Genomic DNA, 16,552 nt, shown 5'->3' with positions numbered 1-16,552 from the left:
GCTTTTGAAACATACGTGAGGCTGTGTTTTAGTAAGGGGGCGGGTCACGGTACAGGTATTCCGGTAAGTGGGTCACGGGCAGGGAATGTTTGGGGCGGGAGACGGGCGGAGGCCACACTCACAGCCGTATGATGAAGGGGTGGCAGACCTCCAGCAGCACCGCCTTCTCGTTGTGGACGTGCTGCTCCTGCTTCAGCCGGATCACGTCCGGGATCTTCATGGCCTTGAGAGCGAAGTAGCCCCGGGCCTTCTTGTCCTTCACCAGGAAGACCCGGCCGAAGGTCCCCGTCCCTGCAACAGAGGGCACACGCAGAGCTCAGGAACCTGAGAGAGGCCCCTCCTAAAGACCGGCGCAAGAAGGGCGGACGGGCGCGGCCTGACACCGCACAAACCTCCACGAGCCGTTCTGGTGTTGAAGTAACGAACGGGAACTCCTGGTCCGGTCTGACCAGGGAGGAACGCAGTCAGAGTGCATCTCCCCTGAGCGTTTAAGAGCCTCAGTGCACACCCTCACTTAGGTATTCATCTGCTTTCCAATGTGACTGCCAAACCTGATCGCTCGGTTTGGCTAGGAGCGCCCTGAGCGTCGGCACAGCTTCACTGCTGCTGTGTTTGTTTGTCCTGCGGTTAAAACCAAGCGCAGACTCCGCACGCTGGCCCTCTCCTCCCTGCTGCACAATGTGTGACAATGGCCGGACTGTCTCTATGGGACCTCCAGCTGTCCTTAAGCCCCTGTCTCTACAGCACGTGGACTCCAGAATGAGACCAGGCTGAAGCCAATTTATTTCCAAACACAATAGCAGTCATGTGTAAGACGTATCAGTGGATTTGAAAACACATACAGAATCTATTAGATTAGGAACACATGACATCACATGTAAGAAATACAATCTATATTAATGCATTGTGACAAATTAGCACATTTCATGGGGGGGAAATTACTGGAAAAAATAAAAATATTTCAACCACAGATCGCCTCGTATGCTAAACCTATTGCTTTTAGACAATCTGTAATAATAATGATAATAATAATAGTTGTTATTATTATTATTATTGTTCCCTGTCTCGCACAACAGCATTAGCCTATCTTTATTCAAGTAAAATTACTTTCACAAAAGTTAGAGTTCAGCTTAGTACAATCATTTTCATCATCACAAAGATTTCAACTTGACTGGATAAATCACCCCATTAACATTAAAAGCTTTAAACAGAAAGTTCAATGCAGGCTATTTCATCAGTGGTCAGAACGTGCTCTTTTAATGTTGTGCCCATTATCCTGTACAGTCCATAAGCCCCGAGTACAGACATATCTGAGAAATCACACAGGCTGAGAGAAACAGTCTTTTAAAGTTTTCAGTTCGGCCTGCTGTACTGCCAGCACACAAACTGAGGCTCAACACATCCATCTCCATGCCGTTTGAGAAGCATTCCTGTCGCGTATTTTAAAGATCACCTGGATTGTTGCTCAGATCACACTGGGAAACATTCATCTGCCTTTTCTCTGAAAACTGCGCTGCATCTAGCCTATTTTCTGCCAGGTGTGTTCATACTTATTTTAATTGCTTATTAAAGTATCTGCTGGTCTCCACCGGTACAGGAGAGGACTAAGGACACACCCATAGTAGCACAATGATCCAATATGAAATACACTTGCCAGTATTTCAGAGCAACTTTACATGCATGCTTTCTGCTTCACTGTGCCAAGCAGAAAACTGAAGGAAAGACTGCAGGCATGCTGCAAATCTGGAAATGCAGCAGGACTGCACTCCGTCTGTGCTGCAGCCCACACCATCATCATGCGATTTTAACAACAGAGACGTGCCGTAGCTTGTTGTTTACACGCGGCCACTAAGAGAGTAGGCTATATTCGCCTTTGCACACAGTGATCCTTCTGGTGTATGGTTAATGAGCCCAGTTTCACTTTTTGAAAATGACAAAAGCGTGCTTGGCCACTGCCCAACACCAGAAACGCAACCCTCTGTTGCCATCTCAACAAAGACGCGTAAAAGACGGTCAAGTGTGCAGCTACAATACAAGTATCAGATTCGCCAGGTGCTTCTACTAATTCTTTAATATCATGTCATACGATATACAGGTATTGTGGCAGAAGTGTATGAGTCACATTTTATGTACTCTAATCTTAAAACATTCCCCAGATAGACCAATATTTTTGCTGATAGGCTGATAATGATACCTTATACAGGCTGTAGTCAGTGTCATGTAGACACAACAAAACTAACCATAACATATTGTGATATAACAGAGCAATTAACCTACGTGTTCAAGTACAAATGACACAGCTGGTAGATTTAATCAAATTTCACATGCAAGTCGACACTAAACTAACTGGAGAGATAAAGGAATTTATTCAGTTATTGTTATACAAAGAGTTAATCACACATAGTAATAGAGAACGGTTGATAAGAACCAAACACACACACACACACAATGTAATGCTGCCAGATTAATCTTTCTACAAGGACAGCATAGGGGTAAATCAGCAGCTACCTAGCTAAAGGTTAGATTAATGGAATCCAAGATAGAGGAATATAAATTGGGAATTCTAGCCTACATTCTGCCAACCGGAAGTGCAGAATATAAAGTTCATGAATCCCGCGATTTTCCTCATGCGAGCCAAGTACAAACTCACTGCCCGAGTTACAAGCTAAAGGAAAGGAGGTTGGCGGGGAATTAAAGGAAGAAGACTCCTCTATTGTGCGGGAGATAAAGCAACAGTCCATCAAAGTCTAGGGAGCGCATTTAAGTCTGCGCTCTTCCATGCTGAACTAAACTGGGTTGCGTTTTACGATTCCAGTTAGCTGAATTATGAAAGTGAAGATCAGTGCACTTTCAGACTGCAGCCCCTGCACGCCCTGGTCTGCAGCAGCCAGGTTACCTCAGGACAGCACGGCGTGCAGCAGCTACACTCAGAGGCAAGTCAAATCACCCACAAACCTGCACAAATGATAAAACGCATCTTTAAAAGATGAAATGCAATTAAAGCTCGCATTTCAGCCAAAACCTCGTTTTATGATTCACGATGCTTGGGAAATGAACAACACCTTTCCGACTTGCAAATGCGCTTCGCATCTGAATCAATCAGCCGGATATTTTATGGGCCAGCTAATGTGGTGGCCAAACAGGGCGTGCACAACAGGCAGGGTGGGGTGTGCAGTGAAAGAACATGTCCTTCAGGTGAACTGACAGGTTACCATAGCATTGTACATGTAAACCACTAAACGGTGAAACCTGACACACTGAACTGACCTCGGAGTGAGAGACTCAGCGTGAAGCCATTAGAATTTCATGGGGTGTTTACAGAAAACACAAGCAAACCACCAAGGCTATTATGGTGAGCCAACATCTTATTATTTTTTTATTTTAAAAAATTATATTAATTTCACTTCCCGCACTTTGTGGACCACTCGACTCTCTGATGGCATATATTGACTTTAATGAGCTATTTTGACTAAATGACCCCACAGGAGCTGCAGTCTTTGGTCTGGCTCAGTCTGTTAGGCTGTACCATGAGAAAGCAGCCAAACGATTTCAGACACAATCACTCCCAGAGCACCCCAGAGTAAGCTTACAGTCCAACAGTGAAGCGGGGCAAGGGTGAGGGATCACCCAGATGTTCTACATCACTGCACCAAATCACCATGTAGTGCTGCATCACTGAACCAAATCACCATTCATTGTTGCATCACTGCACTAAATCACCATGCAGTGCTGCATCACTGCACCAAATCACCATGCAGTGCAGCATCACTGCACAAAATCACCAAGTATTGCTGCATCACCGCACCAAATCACCATGCAGTGCTACATCACTACCTCAAATCACCAAGTAGTGCTGCATCACTGCACCAAATCACCATGCAGTGATGCATCACTGCACCAAATCACCATGCAGTGATACATCACTGCACCAAATCACTTTGCGGTGCTGCATCACAGCACCAAATTACCGTGCAGTGCTGCATCAATGCACCAAATCACCATGCAGTGCTGTATCACTGCACCAAATCACCATGCAGTGCTATATCACCGTACCAAATCACCATGCACATGCAGTGCTGTATCACTGTACCAAATCACCACGTTGGTATTTTTTACATACCGACATGTAGGTGTGTGTGATATGACGATCTTACATCATGGACGATTTAAAATACTCCACGATCTGCCTTTACAGAGAGATTGGGAGTATCATGCTTCAGAGCTACTGTACGTTCCATTAGAACAGTTGCGCTGACAATGCTCGCTAATGCTGCTTCCAGCCTGTCCCACCAAGGATAATCAAATGCAATAACAGTCATAGCTACCGTGTGGCGTATTGCCTTGCTTTTAGTTTTTTCTCTTTAATTATACCTGAAGTGGTAGTAATCAACCAAGCTTCAGAGTGTAGATTAAATGCTTACAGAAAAAAAATGTCACAACTTATCTATTTGGTGTTGATAAGATAGCCATTCAGCCGCCAGACCTTGCAACTTCATTGTGATATACAAAAACACATCGCTTGATCACATGGAAGCTGTACGACCTTGCAGCTAATTGGCTGTCTTATCAACACCCAATTGATAACAGTCGTCGCGTTATTTTTCTTCGTAAGCATTTCTTGAGGCCCCTGAAGCGTGGCTGTTTACTACCACATCAGGAATAATTAGAGGAAAAGAAAAGTAATACACCATATGGTGGCGAAGACCGTTGTTGCATTTGATAATTATCGTTGTGTTACATCACCCAACCACATGCACAAATACCTCATACTTTGTATATTAAAACCAAAAATGCGTTTCCAAATTCCGTGGGTATTTTTTGTAATAAGACCGTCTCAAATGTAAAATTGGCTTGTGTAGTGTTGAATCTGCATTTGCGAATTGAGAGACAACCGTACATTCAGTGACACAAGTTTGAGTTTCCTTTTTTATTTTTTTTGATTTTGAGACCTATCTCTTGCAGTTTGTGCGCTCTGATTCACACACAAATAGCTAACGATCCACACACAAATAGCTGCCTGTCATTTAAATGAGAGTTGACAAGACACAAGTTGAAAGATTTGAAATACCACTACTCTACAGTACGTCTGTACTTGGAATGTCGCAAAGTGATAGAAAGGAAAATTCCAAACTTATTTTTGTTACGACAAGTGATTTATGGTCTAGTCATACTTCAGAGCCCTGTTTGAGTCTCACTATTCCTTTCATTCTCCACTGGAAGCTGCACTTAATAAACTGGTTTATTAAAATCCCTGACTCATTTTAAACTCATTTTCATTTTTATTGTGCAGAAATGCAAGTGTGTGTTGTTCACATTTTAAAACAGATGCAGTATTTACTAAAATATTTTTCAAAAAGTACTTTGGCCGCAGAGGTATTTCTGTTATTCTTTACCTGTATTTTCTATACTTTGTTATAAACAGTGTTTGTTTTCTTTTAGGTCTAGATTTTCTTAAAATGGTGCAAATGTATTTTATTGAGTATGCATTGTAAATGCATTGTATGGCATTGAGTATTGCATAGTAACCACTTTGGTTGTACTGCTCAGAAACCCGCAAAATAGCCTTATAAAAGCAGCATGAAAGAAAGTGTGATCCACATCGTGAATCGTAATATCCTTTTTTTTGGCCGTATCACCAACGCCTACCAATACGTCGGTTATGTCAGCAACTACACGCACATCGTCACCAGTGCAGTGACCAGTCAATGTGAACGGACGGTTGTGTGAGCAGGTTTTTTCACACCCCACGTCACGTCACGGCACGTCGCAAAGGCCGAGGAACAGGAGAGCGTGCTTCAGAGCGGAGCGGAGAGGCGACTCGGCGGAGAGTCCCGCCCGTCTGCTCTCAGCCCGAGCGCACGCGGGGCCCGAGCCCATTCCCGCCACGGAAACAAGGACACCTTCAGCATTAGGAGAGCCTCCAGCGCGGCTGCACCAATTACACGGCGTTCTGCGCGGCTGCCGCGCGCTCTCCTGCAGAGGAGGCGCTAACACCGGGAGATAAGGCTCGAGCGAGAGCCAGCTGGTCCTCCCTGCTATTAAAGCAAGCCACGCACGTTTGCCACAGTAAGTCATCCCTAACCTTCACCCCATGCAGTAGCACACAAGACATCACACAAGGAACTTTAATCTAAGAAAGAGGTTCCCAACATCTCCTAATCCAAACTCCCAAATCCTGTAAAAAAAAAAAAAAATTTTATGAAAGCGCACTAGTTTGATCATGCCCTTTCACAAATTAGGTGACCTTTTTTGCCAGTTTGTCATTTGTTACAAATATAATTAACCAGTGGAACTACATGCTGAACTTAACCGGTATCAAGTTAGGCTGATATCTTGGCCTTTGGTGACACAGCTTAGGTTGATATCCTGGTCTTTGGTGACACAGCTTGTGCTGATATATTGCACATGTCCTGGAGTACAGCGTGGCTATGCCCCTCCACTGCTCCCTGGATCACTCCTTATCTGCTTAAGAGTCCTATCGAGTCAATTAGCCAGGCTGATATGCGACGGAGATACCTTATCCCTCCCTCGCCCCTTCAACACCTCGCATGATTCATTATCCCTGTGTGGAGCGGAGGCTATTGTTCACATTTATATGGGCAAAGTCAAATCAGCAAAGACACTCACCATAAATACGCTAAACAATATTCAGCGCCAGCCCTCTCTAATGAAAGGGTGGCGTGCCGCCGTACTGATGTACGAGCGCGACCCCGCTGCGTTCATGTGAAATGAAACTGAAAAAGTACACTTTGGGCGACGGCCGACTGCAGGAATGCTCTGTCTCCTCCTGCAGCAGGGTAGGAGGAGTAAGTAATGAAATCACAAAGCCTGCACACCCACACCCCCGCAAACAACGTTCTTCAGGCTCACAGTTCAGTGCAGGCAGAACTCCTGGCTTTATGGCCACCACGTATTCTATTTATTTATTTCAATTTTATATCATTCCACAAGGTCAACCAAGCATGTTGCTAAGATTTCTTTTAAAGAAAAAAATAATAAAGTAAAAAAACATTGAGATTCTCTCCCTTCAAGCTGAACAGGCTGTTTTGGATGGGTGTTGCACTTTTTATTGCACATGCTCTGCCTTGATTGGTTATCTGACTGACAATGACAGGGGCAGCCCTCCCATCTCTGGCCCATATTACTCCTGCTCTAAAAATGAACATGCCATCCAAAAGCTATCCAGCAGGGATTACACCCCATGGAACTAAGGAACACCCCCCCTCCCCAATAAGAAAATTAGGATAGAAATGTTTGAAAGGTTATGGTATAGGCTAAATAATAAACAACAACACTTAACATTTGTGCCTGACATGAACTGACAAACACACACACACGTGCATACTCACACGTACGCGCGCACACACACACACACACACACACACACACACTCACATGCACACGCACAGTGGTCTGCTCCCATTCTGCATCTCAATTTAAAACTGGTTTGCAGGATTATGTTACTCTCACTATTGTGAAAGACTGTGTGTGTATGGACCTCTGTGTAGAAAATACAGAACAAGCATTGAATAATACTTGAAACAAATAAGTGGGGGCCTTCATTTATGTTAAATTAATGGGAAAACAAGCATCGCCACATGGACCTTTTAAAATGTCCCAAATACATTTAATATTAAAAATGAAGATGTATTCAATGTGCTCGTTTCCTCATACCCTCCCCACACATTCTGATAATTCATAAAACCGAAACAATCTGCTTGCTGAGGCAATCAATTCTTAAACAATGACACTGCTTCACGACGTACACTTAATATGATTCTAACCAGCGTTACAAGGAGCAGCTTAATGAATGTAATGTGACATTCATGGGAGAGCAAAGACGATTACAGCAGGGAAAACAGAGATGAGTAATAAAGACGCGGATGGGAACTTGGGCATATATACAGAAGTGCGTCATGAACAGAGCTCCTTAGCGACAGCAGCTAACGTCCGTACAGAGCGCCCACTTCTCTAGTGACCCCAGGCTATAACCTGCATCACAGAAACATGATACTGCAGCTATTCACACCAGTACTAACCCCAGGGCGAAAGAGGGTCGGGTGTATTTACGAAGGCTGTCAATCAATGCGCACATTTTAGAACAGACGTTCCCAAACATTCTGAGCCCAAGACCAACGTAACGAGCAAACAGCTTTTCTGCGACAGGCACATGTTCAGAACCATAGCCGCAATGCTATTAACATTAGGGATGCACGAACGGTGTTGATGCTTCAAATTGCAGCCGTTCCCCGTTTAGCATACGCGACAAATCGCCTCGTCAACTTTTTTTAGACTGGACTTTTTCCATTTGGAATAAAACCAAAATGCGCTCCACATGTAAAGTACTTTTACACTCCTTCATTTAAAAAGAACACTACCACAGTGCAGACATGTTATGATAAACCATTAGACTTTATATTTTAGCCAATGGCAATTTAAATGAGTTGAATACAAAAAAGTTAAATCAACTTTACAAATGAAATACACATAGGCCTATATTATTAGATATGGTTTAATAATGGTGAATGCAAGACTAATAGATGACAACACTCATGCAATATTTTGAATGTTTAAATAAGTTGTTATATCAGCACCAGTCCCCCAGTCTGAACCCGCTACTCCCCGCCCCTGCCCCCATTCTCTCTGGCGCACTGTGTGGTGCTGCGATGACAACCAGCAATTGAGCTTCAAAGAGACACGTGAGGCGAGAGTGTCAAATTGTGTAGAGCCCACTCACTTCATCCTCTGATGTATCTGGCCAGGGCATTTGGCTGTAACTTCAATCAGTATAATGGTAGAAACAAATTATCATCGTATTACCCTGCTAATTCATTCATCAACCCGGTGTCAATTTGTTACCACAGTAACCGGTAATGCCAAATACCGGCATAGTCCTACGTACAAGAAGTAAAAACACTCTATTACGTTGCTCGCCTATTGATGGCCTCAGTAGTTTCTTACAAGAAACCTTATGGCAAAGCTATGGTTTGTTGGCCTGGTCTAAATGCTGGGAAACAGAGAATTTCCCCCTTATGATGTTTTGATGACTCATCATCTACTGTATGTCAAATTCTAGATGAACATACTTGTTATACAAACCCAATTAACTGAAACAAAATACTGCCGATTATCTATTGGTCATCAGCCACAACAGGGAAATGATTATCGTGTATCAGCATCAGCTAAAATGTTGACATCGGTGCATCCCTAATTAACCAGTCAACAAAACTACCCGTGATAATCGCAGTGCAAGCTTTGATTGGTGTTACCAAGGATGGTCAGTGTATTTTATGCAGGGAGCTATTTCTGCAATGTAGCCCATAGCTAGTGTCCTGCTGCAACCCACTGGCAGGTCCCAACCTACAGTTGACTGCCGCTACACTGGACACAGTTAAGCTGCCAAATCCTAGCTCATGCCGAGTCTCTGTGCACAAGTGTTCAGATTACACTGTGTAATTTGTGGGCAAAGGACTGATTAGAATAAACCATTTCCACCTGACTAACTCCTTTGCCTTTGCTACATTTCAAGGACACATACAGCGGGGAACAGCTAAAATGTGTCGGGCTCAGGGCTTTGAGAATGTACAGCTAAATGGCGGCTGTCCACTGTACTCAGTATAACTGTGCCCACATAATCTTGCAAACAAAGAGTAATGCGCTTCAGACAAATGAAAGGCAATCGTACTTTAAGCACCAGGTGCTGCAATGCAGCCTAGATCACTTGTTCAAGCCCATTTTCTCCACATATCAGACAAAGTGGAATTGATCGGGGTTAAACAAAAGAAAAAACTGAACGGAATGCTAATTACATTTCGCTCATTCACAGCACAACCTTACGGTTGTTTCCATACTGCACAGAAGAAAAAAAAACAGTGAGACAATCAGCTGACAAACCGTCAAAAAATTTCGAACACACCCAGGAAATGACTCACGCACTCCTGCTCCAGCTGTATCAGCTGGCAGGCGAGAGAGAGGAAGCCGCAGTGCAATCTTACACAACTCCAGCCTACAGAATTCCTCAGCAGAAAAACCTGACAGCACCACGGCTTTCCAGACAAACTAAACTCCGTAATGAACAGTTCCAGCTCAAAGCGGACCATCCCAAACCCCAGCACAGTGACGGGGACAGGGCGCTGTTGGAGGTACCATCGCATTCTGGATGAGACATCAGGCCTAAATCCATTCAGTGTGGTCATTAAAGGTCCTGGCAATCAATTACAGCTGTTGGTTTAGAACTGGCCAAATCAATCCCTCCATCCCCGCTTCAGGTGATGTGTAGAAGGTGTTCTGGTGCAAAAGGGCTTCCATGAAACACCCAGGGAGCATCGTGACAGCGCAGACTGAGGCGCGTCTCTCCTCTTCTCTGCAAAGGGTTGAAAGGCCCCATATAAAGTCAATTTATTTAGATGACATTTAATTTTAAGTCAAAACCTTTTTGTTTGTTTCAAAATCAATTTCATGTAGGCTAATGCCTTGACTTTTAGAGAAGCCAACACAAATGCGAATATGGCTAACTTGTTACACATTAGCCACATATTCAAAATGGGATGCTTCTGTGACACCAATAAGGACCAACACCTTTATTTTATTTTTGTCATCTGTTCACTCAGTTTTGCAAAGGGCTTGTGGTCCAGCTAATCCTAGTGTCTCAGGAGACCGTAAAATCAATAAACAATCCTGAATATTCCGGAAAACTCTCCTCTTGTTTCTGAAACCAAGATAATGTACAATGAACAGGAAAGGACTTATCAATACAAAAGCGAAAAATATTTGAACAGTCCATGATACTTTTTATTTTCCCAACAGACATTTGCATTTTTAAGTTTACTTCAGATCAGTTCAGGTTAAGCATGCAGAGGAAGGGTTTGCTATTGGGAATCTGGGACACAAACCAGTTGGACTACACTACGGCTGTCATGTCTTAGAACACTATGGCAACACTTCTCTTTTGTTACAAACAGATGTAAGAGCTAGAGGCACTGGCATGGCCAAAACATGGAAAGTCACAAGAAATCCTCCTGTATGATACTGTGTAAAATACTGATCAATTTTATGTGTGTAATTCAGTTTCTTCTCATTTTTTCTACCATCAGCTTTGAAGAACCATAATTTCCTCAAAAGAATCTTCATTTGGCAAAACACCACAAGAGCGATCCCAAATGAATATTCTATACTGGATTTATTTAAATTCATGTGTTCTACTACTTTTAACATGGATTTAAATAAATCCAACAAATACAGATTCACCTACCACAAATAGTATGGACTAACGGACTTCCTTTCCCAGAATGCATGTGCTTGTTTGCCAGCCTACGTCTCAGGGAGAAGGCTAGAATTCCATTACATCTAGGCCTAATTTGCACAATGCTGATGTCATAGGCCCATGCAATATAGCATGCAATCTTCGCTGATCCTCCACTTCCTCACCGCCTCTTAGGGTAGGACAGAGAGGCGGCTGACGTACATGGAGGTTTTGCTGTCCACAGAAGACTTCTTAGCTATTTTTTTCCATTTCCCAGGAGGCTGTGCCACACCCACACTCCCTGCCCCTCTCCCCAATTCTTAGACTGTATTAAAGCAGATCCCTGAAGAGTTTTCATCAGGACCTTCAAATCCTGTTACTGCAATTCCCATAACTGTAAGAAGCTTTAGAAGTTATACAATGATTCCAAATAACATTTGGCACCCAATAATCCTGGGATAACTAGTTTTAAGCCAGCTACTTTGGTTATTCATCCAACAGAAGATATTGTAAACAAATTCCAATAGAATGGCGCTTGCAACCTGTATGCAAACTGATAATGTTCCATTGTACATGCAGCAAAAAAATATTTCTTTCCATTCATAAATTGTAACAACCAAAAGTGGGGAAAAAATGACAAATTCCAAAGGGGGACAATCAACCAATGACCCAATCAAGAAATTAATCACTGGACACAATTAACTAATAAACCAATCAAGTACTTAACCCATGGCTATGGTAACTTAACAAAAGACTTGTTCTTGTGTAACTGTTTTTTTTAAACATAGCATTTAAAATGCATTTTAAATGCATCCCAAGATTTGTTGGCCTCATATTAGACCACTGAACCCTTTTTAAATGAATACTTCTGACAACAGTTTTGAAAATGACATAACACACTGCACAGATATGCTGCTACCAGACACATTGCTTTGCCAGATGCATTAGGATCCATCCCCTCTCATAAACCGTGCAGCTTGAGGAGCAGTGAGGTGCTTCAGCTGGACAACTGGCAGCATGTTAATTCATTCATTTAGCTAGGTCACTTTATCAGACCTGTTTACCAGTCCATCACCGTAGTTCTCATACCAACGTAAGCGAGTGTGCGAGCGCCAGTGTGTGTGCATGTGCCAGTGTGCATGCGCACACCAGTGTGTGCACGTGAGCGCTCAGCTCGCGGTAATCGCTCTCTGGGGGTGCTCTTCTTTCTGTCATCAATCGCACGAGCATTGGGGTAGCCTCAGGTGGCTCTGAAGTGCAAAGCACAAATACAAAAAGAAAATGCAAAAACAGAATTTTTCAGTCCTGCCGAGCACAAACATACAAAAAGGAAAACAAAAACAAACTCATGGCCTTGAAGGCAACGCACAAACACACATTCTAACAGGCCTGAGGTGTAGATACCTCACACAAAAAAAGAGGTGGTGCAATTATGGGAATCAGTCAAACTGGTCCCAGTACCACAGAATTGTTGGCATAGCCTGTACTGGTTCGTAACTGTAAATCAGCCTGCTAAGCAATGTTATGAATAGGTTGTATGTATATAACCCAATTATTCTTAAAAAAAAAAAAAAGAAGTTTATTATTGTTTTCAGGTTGGAACCATTTCCTACGGTGCATTCAACCTGAGACCTTTGTGCTCAGGGAAAGAAGTACACGCAATATGAAAGCAACACATTTCTCTCAGATTCAAAGCATAGCCTAATTTCAGTCACAGCGCAGAATTCTTGCAAAAACGCTGAACAATGGAGGAATTCTGTGCTATAGCAGAAACCATATTATAAAGCTAACATTCTGGTATAGATGAATTTATTGACTGCACAGGGTTTATGAAAATGACACATTGTATTTTTTTTGATATGTGTATGTCAAGATTTAAAGGGGGCAGGACCACCAAAAACGTACATGATAACAAGCCTACTCCCCTACTTCTTCAGCCTATTCAAGCACCTGAACTCCTCCTGTCTCTGTGTGTCCAGCTGAAAATGCCAATTTAAAAAAACAAAACAAAACAATGCATGAACACACATAAAAAAGCAAGGTTTTATAACAATGCAATCCTGGGTATGCTGAAGGACCCTAGCTGTTAGTTCAGGCGCTACAGACTTGGCAAAGCTAAATTTAAATTGAACAGCATTACCGTACATAATTCATGGCCCCAGCATGTAGGAGTAAACAGCAGCGAGCGCAATCGGAGGCAGCGATGTGTGTTATGGGATCGGATGGGGCTGTGGGATTGGACGGTCCTGTGGCCATGGTCCAGACTAACCCAGCTGGGACAGGAGCGGGCGGAGAGGGAGGCGTTCTGCGCGCGGTCGGATTGGCGGAAGAGGCCGGCGGGTGGTGGGCGGGGCTCACAGGCGCGGGGCAGATTTGCTCTGCAGTGGCCTGCGAGCAGGCAGAGAAGCACAAGGCAGAACAAGCGGGATGCAGAGGGTCGAGCACGTCCACTACAGGAGGGACTAGAATGCCTCACAACCCAAACTGAAACACACCTTCAAACAGCCCAGTTCTGTCCATTCAAGTGTTAGTTAAAAATATGAACATCGACAACAGTAGCTTATCATATGAACTGTTGAATTCTAGAAAATAAATAGAGATGAAACTAAACCTGGAGTAAAATATAAGCACATCTGATAGTCATTAGGGGTCAGGTAAAATTACTATCAAATACTTGAAAGAGATTTTTACCTGAGTGATTTATTACTCGTCTAATGCATCAAATTTTTTTTAAATGAAAAAAGGTTAACTTGAGGACGGCTTATTGGAATTGGTATTAAAAGAATAACTTCTAGTCTGCAGAAGGGGAACTAGTATAAATACATGAATAAAGAATATTAATAAGCACTGAGCGAAATTTAACAGTTATAACCCCCATTTCAGGACCAATTTTTTATTTATTTTTTTAACTGCATTTCATTAAAATATGAGGAATGTAGCAAATCTAACAGCACTGCCAGGGGGAAAGCTTCACATCGTCTCGTCACAAATCATTAAGTTCCATATACAGTCAACTGAACAACCTATCCGGGCACTATTATCTCTATGACAACACTCAGAACCTGGACAGCTAGTGGCAATCTTAATAAAATAAAGAAAAATTCCCAGGCATTATTATGTCTATGAGAATATTCAAAACCTGGAAGGTTTGAGGGAGTCTCAATAAAATGAAATAGACTTAAATTAAATACTGACCATTTAAAATAATAGTCTGCCTGAAAGGGACAGAAGCAGCTATCACCTAATATAAAGGGAGCTTTACATCAACCTACATACTCAGCCAGTCCTTTGTCACCCACCACTATCCAGCAACAATCTCATTTCGTACAACTTACTGGCTAGAGACTGAACAACAGAAAAATTACAAGCAAAAGCCAGACTGTGACGGCCCGCGTTAAGATCTGTATACACAAAGCCGATGATCCCACAACAGCCAGAACTGGCTACTCGTTTTACCGCAGCACAAGCTGTTCCAGGGCAGGCATTGACATGATGTTTTATCATCTCTGCTGTGTGCTTGCACCGACCGGGATGACAACAAGGAAACTTCGGAAGAGTCTGTGTTGGTGAATCAGTTCTTTTTTTGCAATCCATTTTCAGCCATCACAGCAAACAGCAACGGCAGGCACAGAGAATTCTAAAAACCGCTACAAGAACACTTTCAACACGATACCGTCGGCTAGCAGAAGAGACGCTAGTAATACAACCAGTGCTGATGTGGTAACCACTGTAATGAGATAAGCAATAGAAAATAACTGGATGGAAAAAGATGGCTCAGCAATACCATTCAAAAGTGATGTCATAATGGTGACACATCACACTTAAAAATCTTGCCTAGGCACAAGTATGACATGGGGGAATTTCCACACACAATTCTAAAAAGAAATCTCAGTCAGAGAACTTGCTTTAAGCAGCAGCTGCAATGACCCACCCAAATTGATGACATTAAATTGGCTCAATTTGTTTTCTCTGAATGGCAGTTATAAGAGCCAAGTGAAGATAATGTAAAGATAACGATCCATTAAGATGCTATCTCACCAGCTATGTCAGTATAAACCATAACAATGGAAACAAAGTGACCAGCCAAGTGAGACAGGGCCACCTAACCTGATAAGTCACCTCTCTGTGGCCATCTGACCATCCACAGGCTGAAAATACAAATGAAAACTCATAAATAGATCAAAGTGAAAAACATAGAGGATGATCCAGTGCTGAAAAAAATCAGTATTCTTGTTTTACTTTTGGTGCACTTTTTATTTGGACACTGTAGATTGTAATTAATTAATTAATTAATTAAGAAACTTTATACATTTCTTTTTGGCCTTTTGATATTTTTGGAAGTATTCTTCTTGTGGATACTTCATGTCTTGCCTTCTGCTATAACGTTCTGCAGCATTTGCACACCAATATAAGTCACTTAAGACAATGTTTCAAGGCACAGTCTTCTTTAAGTTTTGGGGTTATACAGTCCGGGTAAAACCTCTGAGACATTAAAACATTACACAGAAAAATGTACTTTTGAAATTCCCAACCTGCCCACAGCTCTGTATCCTCAAAAACATTTGAAACACATCTTTCTGCAGACCTACTTCCACAAAGCAGTATTCAGGAGCATGAGAGTGGGCACCAGGGAGATGAGCACCAGCCATGGGAACATTAGCATGTGGATAATCGGGCTAGAAGACTGCTGCGGGTGAAACCGCACAATCCATAATTCACCATAAGCGGCTAACGTACGCTAAAGCGGGCAAATTCATAAAAATCACACCAGCTTAATGCGACAAAGAAAAAACTACATGACTGGTTCATCCGGTTTTTGTAAGTACAGTAAAATACCTTTGCAGAGATGCCAGAGGGTTTTCTTACCGCTGGTGGTGACAAAGATTTCAAAACTCGCATTAAATACAGCATGCAAAAAGACATGATTAATTCATGTCCATTTCACAATATACTACCATAAATTAATAAGCAGGGCCTACAATTCCAGATCATGCAGTTATGGGTTATGCAGGCAGGCTGTACCTTAGCGTTCATGACCTACACATATGGCAGGGCTGTTTATAATCTGGTGCTGTGATAAGCTATTGATATAAAGCTACACAACTTAAACTTGATATGAAATTAAAGAGAGGTGAGATGAACCATCATTGTGGAAAGCAAATGCATTGTTACAGACCTGCTGCCTATTTTTGGCTGGACCGCAACAGCGGGGCCAGCCCTACAAATGTGAATGTCTGTGACTGAGTCACTGAGTGATGAAGTTACACCATTGGTCGGCCGAGTTATGAAGTTACACCATTGGTTGGCCGG

The 16,552-nt window shown here is 42.7% G+C and overlaps 1 protein-coding gene across 1 annotated transcript in view; it reads right to left on the bottom strand.

The window, feature by feature from the left end:
- prkx (protein kinase X-linked) overlaps positions 1–16,552 on the bottom strand; it is a 51,699-nt gene that overhangs the window by 24,858 nt on the left and 10,289 nt on the right. Inside the window, exon 2 of the mRNA XM_064310063.1 lies at positions 123–291. Coding sequence (XP_064166133.1) covers positions 123–291 — 169 coding nt within the window. The remainder of the gene's footprint in view (positions 1–122; positions 292–16,552) is intronic.

This window comes from Anguilla rostrata, chromosome 15, assembly GCF_018555375.3.
Source record: "Anguilla rostrata isolate EN2019 chromosome 15, ASM1855537v3, whole genome shotgun sequence".
Classification (NCBI taxonomy): Eukaryota; Metazoa; Chordata; class Actinopteri; order Anguilliformes; family Anguillidae; genus Anguilla; species Anguilla rostrata.
This window is presented reverse-complemented; position numbering and strand designations above follow the sequence as displayed.